Below are 20,484 nucleotides of genomic sequence, written 5' to 3' on the forward strand. Positions count from 1 at the left end.
GAAATGTCAAAATATGGCCGAGCAGAAACACGAAATAATGCATAAGAGTGTCCAGCCCTGCAAGTAGCCCAAACTGAGTGCACATAAGAGTCTTTTTCTCCCCTGTCAAAAACAGCATGTGGCAGCATGCTTTTTTTCGCACTACACATATTCCGACCTTCGCTCTGACCTATACTCAATATTACAGCTAATCTGCATAAAAACATTGCATTCATCCCAATATTCCACTGCTCAGAATTTAATATTTGAAGTTTTTAAAAAAGTTCTTTTTCTGACTAAATCAGTCTGATATTATTTAAATACACCTTTTCTGAAGCTACCTGCATTTGGAAATGTATGCACAGTGGGTGTAGCTGGTTGAGTGTAAATACACACATACTAACACTAATGATAGAATCGAAAAACCAGACGACCTTCCCTGATCAGACTTTTTGAGCCTATTAGAGATGTTGACAACACTCCAGAGACTTATAGCTAATGTCTAGTACAATACAGTATCTTCCAATACATAGTATCTAATTTCATCTTCCTGAAAATTAAACACAATTATGGATACAGTAACAATATCCAGCAATACTCTTGAATAAAACCGAATGAAACATACAAGACCGATGGAAACTTTGGGCAAAGTGGGCAGGCGGCACTGGATCATAACCAGCTTTACAAAAACAAGGAGCATGATTATAGAATAATCAATGACGTTTCTAAAAGCAGAAAATTGGATTACTTCAAAATTATTGAAGCATTTGGCGCAGCCAAAACCAGAAAGTTCCTCCTTAAAATGCTGAGTCTACCGTATAAACTCATTACACTTTGGTCAATATGTGACAAATTTGCATTTTTATTTAAAAAAATTGATCTTAGGTGGTGCGACTGACTTCCCTGGACCACATAGAGACATCAATTTAAATATAAAAGTCCAGAGCTTTTATGTTTCACAGGGTTAATGGTAAATCTCCTTAACTTTAATTAGAAATGCATTACTGTGTCCAAACGATCACAGAGTGGCTAATAAAACTGACATCAATATTAATATATTGAAGCCAGCCCTGAAAAATCGGCAGCCAGCTCCGATCTATATGGTGTCAAAACAGGATCTGAGGTCTGACAGGGAGGCAGGTACAGAAACCTCTGTCCTCTGACGCCTTTTCCATCCCGGACTCCTGGCAGTCGGCACGGATATTAAACACTTGGCCAAAATGCAAAATGCAGCACAACCGCCGCAGTCTCGCTGCAGGCCAACACGCTGCAGTGTGCGTGCAGGGACGGGGGCAGGGGACCCCGCTTGTCAGCCCTATATTTCAAAAACCCCGCTGCTGCCTAGAGCAGAGCCCTCTCTTGAGGACACGTGACAATGCGAGCAGTCATCGCACGTTTCCCTGAGTCCGGACTGCTTTGACCAACCGAGAGTCGTATTCGACGCACATATAAATTTACTAGAAAATTGCAGCATGAGAAATGACGAGAAGGAGAACACGTTTTGTACTACCACCCGAAGCCAGGGATTATCTGTTCTTCTAAAACTGGCCACGACTGCATCCATAATGGCCTCCTGACAGTTGTTTTAGGAAGGCAGGACTACTGCGGCGGAAAAGCCATGCACGGAATTCAAAGTGGGGGAAAAAGGACGGCAATTAAATTCCCATTACCATCCACGTGTCCATAATTACCGGTACCTCCCCCTCGCACACGAGAATTCCTTTCAGGGCAGTTAAATATTTAAAAGGTTTTGGCTAGGTGTGGATGCGACGGTGCACTCCGCTATTGTGCCCTCGTCCCTGCAGATTTATGGGGTCAGGAGCCATAATCGGGGTGTGAAATGCAGCCCTATCGCCTGGAGGAGCAGAGATAAAAGCTCCGGGGCCAAAGCAACGTGTCATCTCAGCTATAAAGCACTTCCTAACGACTCAATGCCGCCGTCCCATCCAACGAGCCCTGTTTGTTCCCATAGCCGCCGCTTTTACAGCGGGCAAAATGCGCCAGGGCAGGACACGCCAGCGCCAGTTAAGAGTTAATTACCAGTGAACAAGCAGACAAATGGAGGCAATATGCCGCACGTACGCCATTTTTTTTCCGTTATTGCAAAGAAATGAAATGGCCAGCGCTGGCCATTGTTGAAAAGACCTGATTGAATCAGAGTCATTCCGTGCCAGGCCTTGGCTTTCTCATTAGAGCTGCCGCCGATGCGGTCTCAGGGGAGAAGTTTAAAAATAACTGCACTAGCTGTGCACATCACATAACCACGATTCACTTTAATACCGTACGCGTTTGGCTTTACTTTGTTTCCCATTCCCGCTCCACGATTTGTCTGCTTTCGAACACGGTAAACGTGGTTGAACATGGTAACGCTACTGCGGGCCCTCTAGTGCTCTGACCAAAAACGTTCCAGACGTGAAAATATACCATCAACTACAATTAACATGGCGCTGCGTGAAACACGGATCTGACCGACCTACAAACACAAAGGCGGACGCACACACACATAACAAGCATAATAAGTAATCTGTGATGTAGAGGAGGGGGGTGGGGGGGATTGATTGGTTACTTAATCAATACGTTGGTGACCTGTATCAATAGAGATGTTCCAATATATCAATATATTGAAGTTTAAGTAAAAATCGATGGTTTAAATGGCGGAAAAATGACACTTATAGTATCATGTAGCAAGACTCACCGTTACGGCCCCTATTACGCATCACACATCCAAACAGAATTTAGTTATTAAAAGCAGCACGTCAGACACACATGCCTGCAGACAACACATATGCACACAGACACAAACAAATACACTCATCAAGGCAAAAAAATAAAAAAAATATGGCCATCTGGTTCGTAATGCAGTGATTCCTTTTATGTCCTCTCCCCTTGTTCGGTTTCTTCATGCAGACAGGCTTTAGATATGGCACTAGATCAAACGAGTGCCAGAGGGAATCAAAGAGACCCTGGCACCGGGCACGCGGGGCGGGATAAACGCTGTCCACCCCGAAGATCAGCATCAAGCACTTTAACTGCCATACATGAATGTGGCTGAGGCGAAGGAGGGGTACGCCGGTTCAGTTCAATGGCGGTACTGATGCTTCTCAGTCACAAGCTGCTTTTCCGGGTTTGGGACATTTTGGCATTTTGGGATGCCGAGTAGTATTAGCAGCGGTGAGCCGGGGTGCAGTGTGTGGGGACGGTGGGGATGGATCGGGATTCAATCCGGCAGCCTTCCGATTTAAGATCCCTACCCGCTAGGCCACCACTGCCTCTATGCGATGTAAATTTTGGCCAGTGGGAGATATTGTGATTATACCGGCCTGCTGCAGAAATATCAGCTCCTTGCGAATAGCACACGCCAACTTGCCCCATGAGGCATTTCTGAAATGAAGTCATGACTAAATGACTGGTAATCCTTATAATTACTTCCATCATACAAATACCTGGCATTTCACCAGCCTTACGGGTGTAACAGAAAGTCCGCTTAAAGTAGAATTGCCCAGATATTGTTTTATCTGGTACATATATGCTATATGTTGATTCCTTCGCTATGGACACGTGTTACCCCTTTCAAAAACAGTTATCAAATTATATACTGCAATTTATACCGTCTGTCGGTTTATATCGCAATATGAATTTTATGCCAGATCACACAGCCTTAATCCCAAGGGAATGTGAATTCAATATTATTATTATTATGTGAATTCAAACATGACAGACAGTTTTATGCAAATATTTTATTTTTTTAAATGCATGTCCCCAACCACAAGTCCATAACACACTGTAAAAACAGTCTGTTCTAACCACACACCACCAACGTGACACAGATGACTTTTTGATTATGGGGTCAGACAAAGTCACTCACAAGAGAGAAATACACTCACCATCTTTATCAGCTCGTCTGAAAATCTGAAAAAAAGGCAAGAGGAAAACAGAAAATCAGAAAACAATGTTAATGGTGTTCTCTTTTATTCTCTTTATAAAGTGACATTTGATAAACAGTCAATGAAAGCACCCTGTTCATTGGTTTAGAAATGTTATGTTCCTGTGTGTGTGGGCCTGTGTAGTGTGAGGGAGGGGGCGTCTGAAGTTCTGGCTCCGCCCTCTGACCACTGATTCACTGCCATTGGGCTTTTAAGGGGCTTGGCTCCCATGTGGGGGTAGAGTTGGGCAGGCAGGCCAGGAAAAAACGAGAAATAAAAGAAAATCCTGTTCATTAGCTGCCAAAAACACCTCAGCTTCATTTAGGGATGACCGTTTGCTCATGTCCCTGACCCTAGACAAAAACTCATGAGCGTATGTAGGTAAAAGCTCAAATCCCAGAACAATAATCTATCAATTATGGATGTTGACCTTTCCCAGCTCCCACAATTCAACATTTCTCTCTTCACAGGAATAACCGAATAACCTTTACTGCTGTAAATTGAGCCGAGTTCGTACCGTGAAGTACTCTTGGTGTGGCGTCCTGACTATTTACGTGAGTGTTGGGTCCTGATCACTCACAGGGGATGTTCATTAGGCTCGATTGATCTGGGCCTTTAGAGGTCGCCCTGCAGGACACCCTGTGTGAATGTTGTGAGCTACGTGCTGTACTTTGTGTTTCGACATCATGCCTTCTTCCTTTTTTCTATTAAAACCATTATTCTTCATGTCAAGTCTTTGCGCCTCTCCTTCACCCTACATGGGCATTACACTTGGCAGTATCATGGTTAAATATGGCTGTACTCGGATCGGGCAGCCACAGTCAATGCTTTTTTTTTTTATTTTTATGTTCTGCACTGCATCAATGCATAATCGTCTATGTCTGTGTCGCAATGCATCGATTTTGAGATGAATTTCAACACCGCTAATGTAAAAAAGAAAAAAGCTGGAGTTAGATATCAACTGGTGACTGTGTTAACCTGCATCTCTGTTGAATGTTCTTTTACCGCAAAGTGTTGAATGTTCTTTTACCGCAGTATGGTCTTCACAGACAGATGCTTAAGAACGTGAATAAATTAACATTCATTATTTGAACGAATGGGCATTACAGATATAGGGATTTTACAGATAATACAGATATTTGGGTGTGGACCAGTGGATCAATGGACCAGTGGACCTGGACAGTTTACTCAAATCAAGCCAACGGAGAAGAACTGGGCCCTAAAGACACCTCATCACGCAGCCACTGCAGATGACCGAAGCGCTGCCTCCCGACCCTATTCCTCTTCACACGGAAATTTCCAATCAATACTTTCATTTATTCCACAGGGCTCTTGAGCAGTGACATCTAAATGAATCGTCCAGGAGGTGCTGTTTGTGGAGCCTAATCTCCCAGATCTGTTTGTGCCGTCTCCGGGTAGTGGCGGACTGTTGTGCGGATGTTGGGATGGATGGACTGAATGGAGGAATGAGTATTGCAAAGGCAAAAAAAAAAAAATCAATGACCACTTAACCAAGAAAAAAAAGAAGCACCCAGTGAACCCTGCACACAGGCGCATTTTTTAAAAAGCACGTTACCTCTACTGTATACATGCGTCACACTGACTGAGGCCATCACAGTTAGAGGACGACGCGCTTTAATTTGATGACGTTCGGCCAAGTGGACGGTTCTTCACAGTGCGGCGCCGAGAAGGCCTGGCTGTGCACACTGGGAATAAACTGGCAGCACAGGGTCTATGATCAACCGTTAGTCAGGAAAAGTACGGTGTCGGACGGAGTAGGTGACCCAGTTTGTTTTTTTGACGAATAAATCGACAGGAAAAGGGGACAGGACCTTTTTCTACAACTAAAACCTGATAGAGCAGCGACGTTCCAGACATAAATGCCTGAAAGTGTGACCGCACCTCAGAGTCTAAGGTTTGACTACTGGCTGTACATCCAGCCTTAATTGGCTTGAATCTTCGGTCTCGTCCCTTATTTTTTCATGATTAAATCAGCGTTTGCTCTCATTTTGACAGGAAGGACAGCCGCTTGGACAATTTAACTGCGAAATCCATCAGAGAGAGAGAGAAAGCGAGGGTGGGCCGGGGCGGAGGCGCGGAATGTTCCGGGTAAGTAGGAGGGCCGCATCTTGGCGGGGACTGAGCCGCGCAGGAGGTATCGAGACGAAGGGGTCAGGGCTGACGAAGAGGAGGACGGGACGGAGAGCCAGAGAGGAGCCTCATTAAGAATGGATGGTGCTCTGCTCCGCAGCCGGGCTCCGTCGGGGCGGGGGGGGAGATGAAAACGGCAGCAATTAGATGCACGGAACGACGCCGGCAGGGTTCTTCTGCACAGCGTCCCCGGTGCCAAACCACACATGCTGTACGGCAGGAGGGCCGTGCCGGAGACCACGACCATTTAGGGGAGCTCGTTTGTTGCTTTTCTACATCTCTGTGGCATATTTTAATAGACAAACCATGACAACATTTGCATTTTAAAGCAGCCAACTCCACTGAAACAGCAAATTCCACTTTTCTCACCCGTCAAATCCAGTCATGAACTTTATCGTCTGAAAGCTGATTTATTTGGGTTGAAATAACCGGAACGAGGCGACTTTTGAACGCCGATGAGAACTCTGGACGGGGCGACGCCTCGATCGGTATGGAGGATTCGGGCAGGTGATAGAATACGCCCACTGGGTGACAAAGGAAATCAATTTCCCAGCAAGCACCTGCTCTCCCAGTGAACCTCCTCCTCCTCCTCCTCTTCATCTTCCTCCCCCATCCTCTCCTAATCCTGTATTTTCCAGGGTGGGGAGCGCCTCAAGACTCGGGGTTTTAATGAGTTCCACGCGTTGCCTCAGAATGTGGGTAGCCCACCTGACAGTGAACTACTTTTCTGCGATTCTCGGATTTCATTGGAACTTTTTTTCAGTCCCGTCTCTCCGGAGGAGGGAGCGTCTGATGGACGCAATAAAAAAAATAAAAAAAAAACAGCTAGGCGCCACATTGACCTACTAAAGCAGCGCTGCAGGAGCCACACACACACACACACACACACACACACACACACACTTCATAAAATATTTACAGCAGACAGTGCTGGTGAGCAGGATGCCGCTTGGTTAAATGATGGGTGCGTCAGAATGACACAAAAACGGCAGCTATGCGACAGATTTTTATTTTATTTTATTTTATATTTTACTTTTGCCACCTTTTCCACCGCAAACTTAAAAAAAAAAAAACCGGGACGATAATAACATTCAGCGGTAATAATAATGAACGTTCGCACGATTGTACAGCTACCGTGATCCTGCGCGGAGCCCCGCAAAGTTTATTCACCACGACCCCTCGAACCGAATCGGAACCAGAAGCGGTTTTTTTTTTTTTTTTTTTTTTTTTAAAAAGCGCCACCTACGTCCAGGATGACGGAGATGCCCTTCCGCGGCTCCGGCGCGAAGAACTGCTCCTGCGCGGCCGCCGCCTCCTCCCTCGCGTACTCCCGGCTGGAGATGCTCTTGTTGTCGCTCATCTTGGTGACGATCCAGCGGACGAGCCCGTCGATGCCGCCCGGCTGGCTGCCGCCGCTCCCGGTCTCGCTGTCCCGCGGCCCGGGGCTGTCCTGCGCCCGGAGTTTGCCCTGTTCTTTTTGCAGCAGTTTGTGGACGCCGTCCCTGCAGTAGCGCGCTGCCTGCTCACACATCCTTTTGCCGCGGAGCGTTCATGCTGCGCGCTATGGGGGCCGGACCCTCCCCTCCCCGCTGACATCAGCACCTCCAACTTTCACTCAGACTGCTTTCATTTTTAATGGACATTTTTGTCCACGTCCCTGATCATTGAATTTATGAGAGGGACAGTCCCTGGAGCAAGTGTCTTGCTCAGGGACACAATGGTAGTAAGGGGGGTTTGAACCTGGGTCTTCTGGTTTATAGGCGAGTAGGCTACTACCACCCACTTCCTAAGCACTTTATGTGCATTAAGTCCTTTATGAATAAATATGGTTACGGTGTCTCACCACGTTACATTAGCTGACTACGTGTGACAAAGAAATGTGACTTCCCTTCTGCGGTTGATGTGTAGAGCCTTGGTTCTCTAACTGTGGGCTCTTTCCGGTGGATCGTTAATATTCAGCCAGATTCATAACCTCTTAACCCGTGCTAGGGTGGCGGGTTGTGGGGCGTGGGACACACCCCTCACCAACTTGGAGCCATAAATTGACAAGAACATGCAACTTCTGGGACTCGTAATCGAACCCTGTACTTTGATGTATGAAGTACAATGTAGTACAGTGCTGTGTGTTTCCAGCATTGGAAGTTGACGACAGTCAATAATCAATAATCATATTAGGAATAATTTTATGGCAACTGGTTCAATGTCTGCATTTTTATATCAGCCATAATGGTGCTACATTATCTGAGGTGAGCATTCTTGGGCCTGGAGCACACCACAGCTCTGTTGGATTGCCCTTTTGCCATAGTGTGCCCTGCTGCCTGCTATTCACTGAGCTCTGTCATGGTGATGGGGTGGAGAGTCGGACACATTTGCACGACTCCGTACAAACAGGAGGGTTTAATACATCAAACACAAGCACACACCAATACATGACAGATACATTTAGAACCCAACGAGGATGTGATATAATTTATGCATACTAAACAGCTATGAACCAAACCAGTCCCAGAAGATCCAACTGTTCAATTGCTGCCTATATATACACCAAGAAGTACTTTATCTCAACCGAGCTCAGGGCGCAATTACAGCAACAGTTGCTTCTGTAGTTCCAAAAAAGTGACCTCTCATCAGTATGAGGCCGGTCTAAATGAGGCCCCTTTCTGATGATCCGCTTCAAGGGGAAGTTCTCCAGCCGGTGCGGCCTGCTTCATTATGAAGAGCCACACTGCACACTCCTTCGCTAAAATTTTTTTTTTGCCTTTACTGTTAATTTAGCGTTCCTGGTTCAGAAGGAACCTCTTTGCTTTTGAGGGTGCCCTCCTCACCTCGCTGTGATGTGAGTTTTTCTTTAGAGGAGCGGGGTGACCTTTTGGAGTTGAAAGGCTGCCCTTTCAGGAAGGTGATTAAGTCATTCCTGCCTGGAGGACCCCCCTTTTTTTAATTGGCTCGAGGGAAAACACCCCCTGCAGCGTTGCAGCCCATAGAGGGGCATTTATCATTATGGGAAAAGTGATGAACATATATGTATATTTAATGACAGGGCAAGTCATAGTGACTCGAACAACCCTCAAAGCTATTAAGCCACAGTAATCTCGTGTCTTCAAGGCTTGAACAACGTTCCCCTCTGCACATCTAAGCCACGGAGACACAGAGACCCCTGCTGCTCCCAGCCCCCTGTCCAGCTTACCGATGCAGACCTGTGGCGCTGAGTGGAGTCTTCCATTAACCGCTTTTACTGCAGCCTCATCAACCTCACGCTGCAGCTCGTGCCAGAGGGACGCCGCCGCTAGCAGATGTGGCACCCTGCTGTGGCAGGGCCCAGATGGCGAGTGGGTGCTGGTCGGAACCCGCTGACCTGGACTGGAGGGGCTCCATTTGCGATCAGGAAATGCCGGAGTGTTCTGGTGTACCTTTGTCCCTGTGCGCCTCTTGCAGGAACTGCATGACACGCCACACTACCACCATGTTTGTGGCTCGCGCGGAATTCTAAGCTGTATGTTGGAGAGCATCAAATAAAAAAGCAGATTCTGATGCTGATTATGGACTATGACCTATAATTAGAGCACAAAATGTGGTTTCAGTCCAAAATGATCTCAGTTTTTTCAGGTTACAGTATTAATGCGAGGCTGTTTGATGACAATTGAAAAAGAGTAAATCCTCTCCACACATCTCAGTTCCATCTTACTTGGCTTCCCCAGCTGTTGTCCTATTAATAATTTTGGGCCTCTGACATTGCCCTTCCTTTAATCATGGTATTTGTGATTTCAGCGGCGATTTCATACATCAAGGGATGGTATTATTTTGGTATGTTATTTGGTTAAGATTGAATCGATGGACAAGGTGGTCATCTACGTAAATAAAATGGGATCTGGCGATGAATGACAGCATGACAGTTATTGCTACCGACAGATAACAGTCAATAACGGGCATAATTAACAGATGCCACTTCGCACTGTTCTATTTATGACAGGAGAGGACATGATAAAAAGAAACATTTTTGGAATCAAAGTGTGAAAAGTGGGAGCTCCATGTTTAGAAATGTGTGAATATGAAAAAAGGGCGATACTGTCTGGCCTAGGTTTAGTTCCACTCGCCCACACACTCATTAAAGCGATCCCACTCACCGTATGAATTCATCTCTTTTTTTAAAACCTCAGGGATGGGAAAGGCACTGAGTCACCCAGATCAAGAGTGGAACCGTGCACACAAAAACAACACTAAAGTGAGAAAACAAGCATCACACATGCAGACAAACAGATAAATAGATACAATGTGTGAAAAACACAAATTAGTAGCTCGTGTACGGTCCATCTTATCGAATTATTTTGAAGCTGCAAGATCACCTCCTAGTGGCCTCGGTAAGAACCTGTAGCCTAAACCTCCTAATTCTACAAGCAAAGGGGTGCAGTGGCGCCTGTTCTTTTATAAAATGCATATATTCATTTTATTTCTACTTTTTTTCTATTTGTTCAATGGAAATAAGAGACACAAATATTTTATATTCTGACTTTAAACGTGCATCTGCATAGTTATTAATAAAAACAGTGACGGTCCTCTTACATGTGCCAGTTTGACCCCTCTTATCCCTAAATCTAAAAGTCATATTTCTATACATGCTATACACTAAATCATAAATGTTTGATGTCAATGACTGTTTGCAGAGAGAAAACATTTTTATGCATGTCAGCGTGTTTAGCTGTAGAGTGGCTGAAACCGACTTTGTTTGGAGGTAGTTGAAATCAGCTGATGAGCTTTATGAACGGCTGCTTAATGTTGATGATGATATATATTCATATAAAACCAGCTTTGCCTGGTCAAGGTGTTCCTGGAAAGTGGGGATGCGACTATAAAGCAGGTTTAGAGCCTAGGGTATGTTGTGTAGAGAATGCCAATTGCTGAGCTGATGCCACGGTGTCATAATGACATAATGTAATCATAAGACAAATTGGTAAACACAAAGCAATATTTATTGTTGGATGTTCAAAATCAACATTTACCTGCACAGCAAACATAACATTAGCTGAAAATATGAAACATAACGTAATGATTAAACATGGCATGCTAACAGGCTTCAAAGCAACCGATTGCACAAAACAAAAACATCGCTAGAAAACAAGGAAACGTTATATGGTAGCTCAGGTGGTCTTGTCCTTGATCTCCGAGCTCACGCCCCTCAGGTAGTAGACCCACGAGATACTCTGACCATAGCCCTCCGTACGGGGACTGGAGACAGTCAGTTTCCCATTGCAAAGGCCCTGTGACCCAGCAGCCGGACCCTTAAAAGTCACTTGAATGTTGTAGGTTTTCTTTGGCCAAATGGTTTCCACGTTTTTGACAGAGAAAGCCGGGTTGTCGACCAGGAACGAGAAGGTGGAGGACTGTGCAAAAACGTTCTTGAAAGGGATGGAGACATTTGCGCCGGCGCGGATAGTGAAAGGACCCTGTGGTTTGGGCAGAGTGCAGGTCCCGTGCAGAGGAAAGTCGTACTGGCCCCCGCTGCTTGAAGAAAGGGTGAGTAGGCCACGGGCTTCTCCCAGCTGACGAGGCTCAAAGTTCACCTCTAGACTGACATCTGTTCCAGTGTGGAGGCCAGCTGGAGCAGGGATGCTCTTCTCCACAGTGAAGTCGGGGTTATCTATCTACAGAGAGAAAAGGAGAAGGCAGGGAGATATGTTACAGACATTTTTATTGCCACATAATTTATACCTCATACACATTTATTTCACCCATAATCAAGAAAAAATACAGTGTCACACATTTTGCTTGATTTTGTAATCATTTTTTTTTCTACACTAAAAAAAATATGAATTTACTTGATTTCAATGTGAACATCGGTCCCACATGATCTGAATAGGGCCAACCAACATAAATGTTTTTCTCAATTATTTTTACTCTGTAAAGCTGAATATTTCATTCATGTAAGATTTAAAAAAAAAAACATAACATTCAGTTCCTTAATATGAATTTATTGTGTAATTCAAACCAAGTTTATTACTTTTACAGTATGACATTTTCAGCTGTAATGTCAACTTAAAGGGTTTCATCTTGTGAAAATGTTATTTTCATATGATTTTTCTGTAAATTGATGAAGAGTGATAACAGAGAATTTGGACAAACATTTAAAATTAATTGGTATTTGATGGTTACTCAGGTGAGAGCAATCAATATGACATCAATATCTCCAACCCAATTTTTACATTTCCAGTGCAGTCACCAACTCATCAACTGAACTGCTGATGAGTGAATGTGAAACATTCTCGATAATCAACTGAAATGTACTTGACATTAACTAAATAGTTTTTTGTAAATTCAGAGACCCCCATTTAAGGAGGTGTGGTGCATTTGGTAGCCGAGATGAAGAATGGGGTGATGAGTTAACGCTTTGGCAGGCTGCATATCAGATGTTTCGCAAGATTCTGAATCCTCTGTTGCTTTCTGATTGCAGAGCTTCGCAGGATGCTGTCCAACTGCAATGACCATAGTGCATGAGCACATTTACAGCATTTATCAGACGCCCTTATCGACTTACAATCAGTAGTAACAGGGACAGTCCCCCCCTGGAGCAACTCCAGGTTAAGTGTCTTGCTCAGGGACACAATGGTAGTAAGTGGGATTTGAACCTGGGTCTTCTGGTTCATAGGCGAGTGTGTTACCTACTAGGCTACTACCACCCATGATTCTCACTGAGTCTCAAGATTCTCACTGAAGGCATCAAAACTACTACCATCCAGTTGGGTTGAATTAAATTGGATTAATTGTCCTCACACATATGGGCTCTAACGATACGTAAACTATGAAACCTAAAAGTCTTGTGTCTTGTTTAATAGGACTGAACCAGCTTAAATTAATTTTCACAAAGTGGCAGGATTGACTTTCAATTATTGATGGCTTGCCATTCCTTTTGGCACATTTCTTTTGACGTGTTTTCAATTCTTTTTCTGTGTCATTCCATTTAATTACACTTAACTTGGATAAATTGGATGTGTTGTACCTAATATCTGGTGAGAATTTCAGATGTTGGTGGTGTTTCACCACTTAACATTTCAAGCTATTCATTGGACTAGAATTTCAATAAAGAAACTTGAACAACTTTGACCAGTACTGTACAATACATAAGAATACATAAAAATATATTTTTAGCATACTAAACAGCATATTTAGTATGGAATATTAGATGCATAAAATATCCAGGAACATGCTTGGATAAAGAAAAGTACTGATGAACATTGGATGAGGTGTTTCGTTTTTCAACTCTTACTGTGCAGGTGTATTCGGTCTTGGCACGTGAATAGTTGGTGAATTTGGCTGAGATGCACTGGCTTCCACCCAACTGGGCGTGGAAGTAGAGGGGTTTCTCTGGAGGGGCGGGCAGGGCGGTCAGCAGCAGCTCATAGTGGAAGAGACCCAGCTCAGCGCTCTGCATGGTGAGACGAGCTGTAGACTCACCAGCGTGCAGAGGCAGGAACTCGATTGCCATGGTGGCCTAAGATATAAAACATCTCACTCACGATATTTATCACACACAACTGTCCAAAACATGGGCAGTCAAGCAGAGAGAAAAGACATGCAAGCTCACCTTGGATAAAGATGGCACAGAGAGCTGAGGAGGAACACTGATGTCTGGGTTGCGACATTCTGCAGTAAAAATGATGGAGGTGTCATAGGGGTTCTCCACCTCCACTGAACCAGATGCTGTCTGGTGCACTGTAGTCACCATCTTCATAGTGCTGATCACCCCTGGTGCTGTGGCTTTGAAGTTCAGGTAGTGGAACAGGTACTCGCCTGTATCCTCATTAACAAACGTCACCTAAAATACAAGAAAAAGGAGAAAAGAAAGTAGGAGGTGGTGGAAAAACATTTGATTTGATATATTTACAGATAAAAGTTCCCACCACAAACCTTGGCATTGAACTGGCCCTCTTTGTAAGTAAAGAATGTGATTTTGTAGTCCTTTTTGGTCAGAGCTGGCACATCTATAAAATCAAGCCCTTTAAAGGACACTGTGCTGTCAGCACGTTCTGGTTTAGTAATCTGAACTACAGCACGGAACCTGGAGACAAAATGAAGACATGGACATGTGCATTATTTTGTTTGCTACATTTTGTCCCCTAGAAAAGATGTTTTTGGGGCATTTTGTGGTATGATTGCTATTTTTACTGTACCTCTGACGCTTTGGTAGCCAGTTGTGCACAGGCACCAACTCAGTGTATTGGGTCTTGCAGGGCATTTCACGGGCGATTGTGCTCTCAGCCTTTGGTGGCTCTGCTGTACCGGTCAGCGTGTAGTGAAGGCTCGTCCCATCTGGGAAAGAGAAGAAGATCGAACCCTGTCCAGAAAGCAAAGAGAGAGACAGCAGTGTTAAACCGATCCTTTTCTATTGACTCTGCAAATAAATCATAACTAATAACTAATGTGTCACACACCTTGTGTTTATTGCCATCAGTAGTCATGACCACAGGCTTGTATGAGAGCTCGTAAGGCTTATTATGCTGAAATGGCTCAAGGCTAAAGGTGGTAGGTCCACACCACTGATTGCCCTCAATGGCTGGCGTGAGTGTGCAGGACTGGTTACTGCGATTAGTCAGGGGCAGTGACTGGGTCTGCTGGGAACGGACTTGGCATACAAAATTTAATGTCTGTGGAAGATTGTGGAAGAGAATAATGATAAAAGAAACTCAAGAAGATTCTCAAATAACAAACCAAACCTTGTAAAAGGCCACAAAGTTGTGCTCTTGTTGGAAAGCTGTACCTCTTTGGTTACAGGGGGTAGGATGCAGGACCCTGTAAGGGTGAGTTTAAGGGGCTTACACCCCTCCACAGCACAGCAAAGGCCCTCACAGCGCAGGTCTGGCCCGGGTTCCACAGGTTTAAACGTCACATCAAGGGGAACGTCCATCCCTGGGCAGATGTAGCCCTCTGAAGGGCTGATAGTGAAGTAAGGGGCAAAACTTTTCATATCCCACTGGTACCTGAAAGAGAAAGAGCAATTTATTACTATTTTCTCCTACTGCTTTTTGCATTATGTGATATATTGTTATAAAGAGCAGGAAATGTGCTGTTGAGTACCTGGCTCCAATGTCCCCAGTGTTTTGCATAATAATTCGTCTGGTTGATTGACAACGCTGGGTGACTGCTCCGAATGGCACGTAATCCTGGTTGAGCTTGACCTCCACAGCCTGGCAGCAGCCCTTGATCACCAGAAGGGGGCGTTCCACATCTAAGCACTTCAGCATCAACCTCTCATTGAAGGGTAGCATGCGTTTTGTAGGGGAGAAGAGCAGCTCCACCACACAGCGCCGTCCTCCGCCTTTCACTGTCACCCTACCGGCAGGGAGCACTGACAAGACCTAAACAGCAATATACAAACAATATGACACACATGCATATATGGCCTTCTTCAGATTTGTATCTGCATATGCAAGGGTACTACTTCTACTACTAAATTCAGAAGGAAACACTTAAAAAAAACTCATGCATTGTGCTAAATAACATAAACCATGTGGTTTTGAATGGATTGCTGTCAGTGAGCTGCCAGAGAGCTTCCCCATCAGTTTCTGACCCACCTCGGTGCTCTGTGCCATTTCACTGAGCTGCAGGGTGAAGCTCAGGGAAGAGGAGCTGTTGTTCACCAGGGCAACCACCTTCTTGCACTTCTGCCCAATCTGAAGAGCCCCCATGTTTATCACTTTGTGTTTCGGGTCTTCCAAGTCCAACTGAATAGAGGAGATAGGAAAGTCATTATTATAAAACAACAAACAAGTAAGTTCTGGATACTGCTGTAGCTCTGTGAAGATCAATGGACATTATCTCGCCTTCATCGCAATGCCTTCGCCCAGGACCTCAACAACTTGCTTAACACAGCCATTAATCTCAAAGACAAGTTGTTCATGGTATCTCTTGGCCTCTCGTGGGTAGAAGGTAATGGGAATCTGGACAGATTCCCCTGGGTCCAAAACCTTTGCCTGGAAGCCAACCTTCAGAAGCGTTGTATTAGAGAACAGGCAATCTAAGCTGGAGAAGAACACACAATATAGAGGAGCGTGAGTTAATATCAATCCTTGTTGGCTGGTGCAGAAAAATACAACAAAAAGAGCAGTGAATGAACAACCTGACACATCCCTTCCCTTTATTGCTGATGACCAGAGTCTTTGTGGCTGGAACCATCCCAGCGCAAAAAATGAAATTCATCCCAAAGTTGTGCTTGAGGAAGGAGAAGTCCAGTCCTGGGGGTACGGCAGAACCCAGGAAGGAGCAACTGAACTCAGGTCCATTCTTTATCTGCAGACAAGAAGACAGGATCATATTGAACGACAATATTAAAGAACAGATGAAGGCAAAAGAGAGAGAAAAAAAGTGAGGACCAATAGTGGACAGGAATAGTGGAATAGTGATAACCAACCACAATACCTTAGATCTACAGGATAAGTCAGAGCTAGAAACAGAGAATTTGCTTATGAAGCCCCAAATCTATCTAACAACCTACAAAGGAATAATTTTTTTGCATCAGACACAGTATCTATAAACTGACACAGTAATTATAAAGTCAAGCTTTTAACCAGCTATCCCTTCACAATTAGCAATGCTGCTGTAGTTGTGGATATAACAATTATTGTCATTCTAGGTAACTCAATAGTAGCACAGACGTTTTCTTTTTTTTGTATCCTTCACCATCTTTTCCCATGTGGACTGTAAATCTCTTCCAGAGACCATTTGGGTATATACTGATCATGTGACATTGCAATTTCCCTGCTTACATAAACTTGACCCTTACAAGTCATGATACCTGCATGGAAGTCTAATATACCATATCAATGAACTTCCACCACATAATACAAGACTGGACTGCAATAATCTTACTATGCCAGCAATTCCTAGATACATCTCACTCTTCACTAGGACTGTGAACCACTCAAGGTAATCCAGTGCTGACCAGAGGAGAATGGGTTCCCCTATCTGAGCCTTGTTTCCTTCCTCTTTCTCTGTTCTGCTACTATCTTCTGTTGCATGCTTACTAGAGTCCTTGAGTGGTGTTCTGATATGAGACACTTTATGCTGTAAATATTGGGGTTTAAATAGGACTTGATTGATAGGAGTGTTCATTTGTGCACCTTTATACTGATGCCAATGTCTTTGAGCACACACTGCTTCTGTGGGTGAAAGACAATAGTGCAGGATGTGTGTCCATTCACGCCCACTGCATCTTTTTCCTTCTCCACTTGGAACTGCTGCTGCATTTCCACTGCTCCCCACAGCTCATAGAGCACATCCAGGTTGTACCTTCCATTGTTCGAAACCAGAAAGGCACAGGAGTTTCTGTCATTCAGCTCAACCTGTTAAAAAAATTATTAAGTTGGTTTGAATATAACAATTCTCAGTTGAATGGATCAGTCATGAACTAAGCTAAATGAAAAATGTTGGAAATCATTTTCTGAAAATCAAATTTTCATTGCCATAGCACAATGTCAAAAATACTATAAGTTTTATATATTGTGAAGATTTAAAAATAAAAAATTGAGTCTTGAGACTCGAAAATAAAACGCTGACAAGCTACAGAAAGCTTGTAATGAACTTTATTGTGTATCCAGTCAGTGGGTAGATTTTGAACTCAATTCAGATAGGAGCTCAACACTGAACAGTGGTGGGCAGTAACAGTAAATGGGATTTGATTTGGGATTTGTAAAAATAACAATGTAACAGGGGTTCCTCGCTTTTGGTGAAAAACATGTATGTGTTTTCTTGTGAATTTATATGAACACTACTTCTTATGATAGTAAATCTAATATGACAAGAATTTGACAATGTGTTTAAAGCAAAATAAATAATATTTGAATGCAAATACTTTTGCATTTGTATTAGTACTTTTTGTATTGTACAAGTGAAAATTTGTATGAAGGACCTTTACTTGAGCAATTTTCTTCCATGAGTATCTCTACATTAACACAAGTACTTGTATACTTTGTGCACCATTAAACTGGACTTGTACTTCTATCCTTAATTAACAATCAATCTTAATTTTAATTATTAATCCTAATGATCAATTGCAGTTTTTTTGTCTTATTTAATGTAAATTACCTGCTTGAAATTCAGTTGATTAACACTGTCTGGCATCAGCTCAGTGATATTCCCATCTGAATCTTCACACTGCACACACACATTCATACTGTAAACTTCTGCCTTCACATTCATCACCAGAGGCTCCGCTTTCCCCTTTACATTCATGGTTAGGTTGAAGGTCGCCAAACCATCCTGTTTGGGTTTTAAGGATACCACCACAGGCAACCTACGAGAGAACACAGACAATTTACATTTTACATTTACATTACTTTTTACAATTTACATTACATTTTTGCTTTAACATAGGTCTTAGTGGTCCCCTAATACTATATATAAAGTCTTTTTCAGAAATTCAACCTTGGGTCGGTATCAAAATGTCATTTCCTCAGGACGTGGCGTTTAGTTAGCCTTAAATGCTAATGAGGAGGAGAGAGGCAGGACGAGGAGAGTGAAAGTTGAGGGGGCATTTGCAGAAATGACATCAGCAATAACCTTCACCAACAACAATGTTTGGCGCAGACAGAAAGCCATGTCATTTTTTCCAGAAAAAATGTAAATTAACCCATTGTTTCCTCAGAGGTTTGTGGAACTAAAAAAAATACATTTGTGCTCATTTTTACATCGAATTACTGAGCAACTGCAATGCTTTGCACGTTTGGAAGCCATGATGGTTGGTGGAGATAATGTTTTAGGGGAGGGGTGGGAAATTCTCTAGATGGAAAAAGCATGAAAAACGGGAGGTAACCTGTAACCCTGCTGCTCTCTGAATGGCAAAACAGAATGGCCAAAACACTCTTTACACCTATCGGCATTTCTAGCCACTGCAGGACCACAGAGAGGCTGGAGGAACTTTTCATTTTCACCTTTAACTTTGACAATTAAATATGCTAAATCGCATCTCTGAAATCCTGCTTTAACTGAATTGCTACTTGCTTGTCTTGAGGCTGTAATGTCCCTTCCATTGGCTCTAGATGAAGATTGTCCTGAAAGCCACCTGAGTAACATGAAGTGTCTTGCACAGAAAACTGGAAAGGCTGCTTCTCTCTGTTTACCAGGTGTACTGTCTTCCGAGCCTCTTTTCCTACAAACATTTTAAAATGTTACTATGGGCAGTGCATAATGGCTCATAAAGACTTAAAATGCTTCAAATGAAGACAGATACATTGTTTTTTTCAAAAGTTTTGTCCTTAATTGTGCTTCACATTGTAGTGTTTGTTAACTCAAATCCTTGTGATTGTTTTTGAGCTACTTCTCTTACCCACAAGTATGTATCCCATGTCCAGGAGAGTACAGTTTAAGTATATCACAGGTTCTCTGGCAATGCCAACCAGCAGAAATGGGAGCAACAGGTTGTGCTCTGGGATATGGAAGGTCCAGAAAGACTCTACCAGCTCCAGGTCTTGAGCACAATACTCAAAAGTAATCTGTTGCAAAAAAAAAAACATATACACTAAAGCATTTATAGTTACACTGACACAGCAGAACAGTGCAGACTCATCAGAATAATCCACACCTCAGTTTTTTTTCCCGGTTCGATTGAGTTTTGTGAGGTGAGGCAGCTGAAGGGCATATGTGCATCTTCACATTTCCAGAGGAAAGTATAAGGCTTATTGGTGGGGTTCACTATGCTGAATGTCCTGACAGGTGAAAAAAGAGGATAAAACATTCTGCCAGACCTGTACGTCATATTTAAAGTGGCAGTCCCCACCTTAAGGTAGGTACACCAATGCCAGCACAGCTAAATTCTATGACCCTGGTGCTGGGGTCTAGCAGTCTATTCGGGTCTCCATGAGGCCCTTGTATTTCAGGGTTCCTCCGGTTCCTTTGGATGTAGTCAGAATCCTCCAAATGGAAGTGGCAGTAGGGCAGTAGGCTGTGCCCGCTCATCTGAATGCTAAGACCCTCACCATCCTTCACATTGGGGATACTTTAAAAAGCAATACACAAATATTCTCAGTGCAAATTTATCACATGCAATATTTGTGGGACTTTCTTGTGAAATATCCCTATTATGATGTGATATTTGATCATGAAATTTTTCCTTAATACTTAAGGACTGACCTACAGACCAGCCTAGCCTCAAATTCAGCCACCTCCAGAGGAGAAAACTTGATCTGGAAAGTCTGATTGGCTCCTGGAGGGATGACACCTAGACTGGGCTCTACAGTAAAGGGTGGGACTTCTGGGTCTCCAAGCAGAAGTGCAGACACTCTCTGCAAGGATGAGGCTGGCCGCAGGGCCATCGCACTGCCATGTGGGGTGACATCTGCAACACACCTGAAATCAACTAGGGCAAACTGGCAGGATTTGAATGTTTAAGATCCTTTTTTTTAACAAATAAAATTGATCTTCTTGTCAGAAAGGAGAGTATTGTAGG

At 43.6% G+C, this 20,484-nt stretch overlaps 2 protein-coding genes across 4 annotated transcripts in view; both read right to left on the reverse strand.

Moving 5' to 3' along the window:
• Nucleotides 1-7,632, reverse strand: part of necab2 (N-terminal EF-hand calcium binding protein 2) — a 59,065-nt gene extending 51,433 nt beyond the window's left edge. For both annotated transcript variants that reach the window (XM_028958855.1, XM_028958854.1), the window contains exons 1-2: nt 7,300-7,632; nt 3,864-3,888 (exon numbers count right to left, since the gene is read on the reverse strand). In XM_028958855.1, coding sequence (XP_028814688.1) covers nt 3,864-3,888; nt 7,300-7,584 — 310 coding nt within the window. In that variant the 5' untranslated portion in view covers nt 7,585-7,632. The remainder of the gene's footprint in view (nt 1-3,863; nt 3,889-7,299) is intronic.
• Nucleotides 7,633-11,002: 3,370 nt separating this feature from the next.
• Nucleotides 11,003-20,484, reverse strand: part of hydin (HYDIN axonemal central pair apparatus protein) — a 60,412-nt gene continuing 50,930 nt past the window's right edge. For both annotated transcript variants that reach the window (XM_028957888.1, XM_028957887.1), the window contains exons 68-85: nt 20,169-20,373; nt 19,816-20,034; nt 19,621-19,744; nt 19,366-19,531; nt 19,041-19,188; nt 18,126-18,333; nt 17,162-17,383; nt 16,162-16,331; nt 15,866-16,064; nt 15,617-15,766; nt 15,120-15,400; nt 14,803-15,022; nt 14,477-14,689; nt 14,216-14,379; nt 13,953-14,103; nt 13,630-13,860; nt 13,312-13,536; nt 11,003-11,692 (exon numbers count right to left, since the gene is read on the reverse strand). In XM_028957888.1, coding sequence (XP_028813721.1) covers nt 11,189-11,692; nt 13,312-13,536; nt 13,630-13,860; nt 13,953-14,103; nt 14,216-14,379; nt 14,477-14,689; nt 14,803-15,022; nt 15,120-15,400; nt 15,617-15,766; nt 15,866-16,064; nt 16,162-16,331; nt 17,162-17,383; nt 18,126-18,333; nt 19,041-19,188; nt 19,366-19,531; nt 19,621-19,744; nt 19,816-20,034; nt 20,169-20,373 — 3,800 coding nt within the window. In that variant the 3' untranslated portion in view covers nt 11,003-11,188. The remainder of the gene's footprint in view (nt 11,693-13,311; nt 13,537-13,629; nt 13,861-13,952; nt 14,104-14,215; nt 14,380-14,476; nt 14,690-14,802; nt 15,023-15,119; nt 15,401-15,616; nt 15,767-15,865; nt 16,065-16,161; nt 16,332-17,161; nt 17,384-18,125; nt 18,334-19,040; nt 19,189-19,365; nt 19,532-19,620; nt 19,745-19,815; nt 20,035-20,168; nt 20,374-20,484) is intronic.

This window comes from Denticeps clupeoides, chromosome 17 (assembly GCF_900700375.1).
Source record: "Denticeps clupeoides chromosome 17, fDenClu1.1, whole genome shotgun sequence".
NCBI classification, from domain to species: domain Eukaryota; kingdom Metazoa; phylum Chordata; class Actinopteri; order Clupeiformes; family Denticipitidae; genus Denticeps; species Denticeps clupeoides.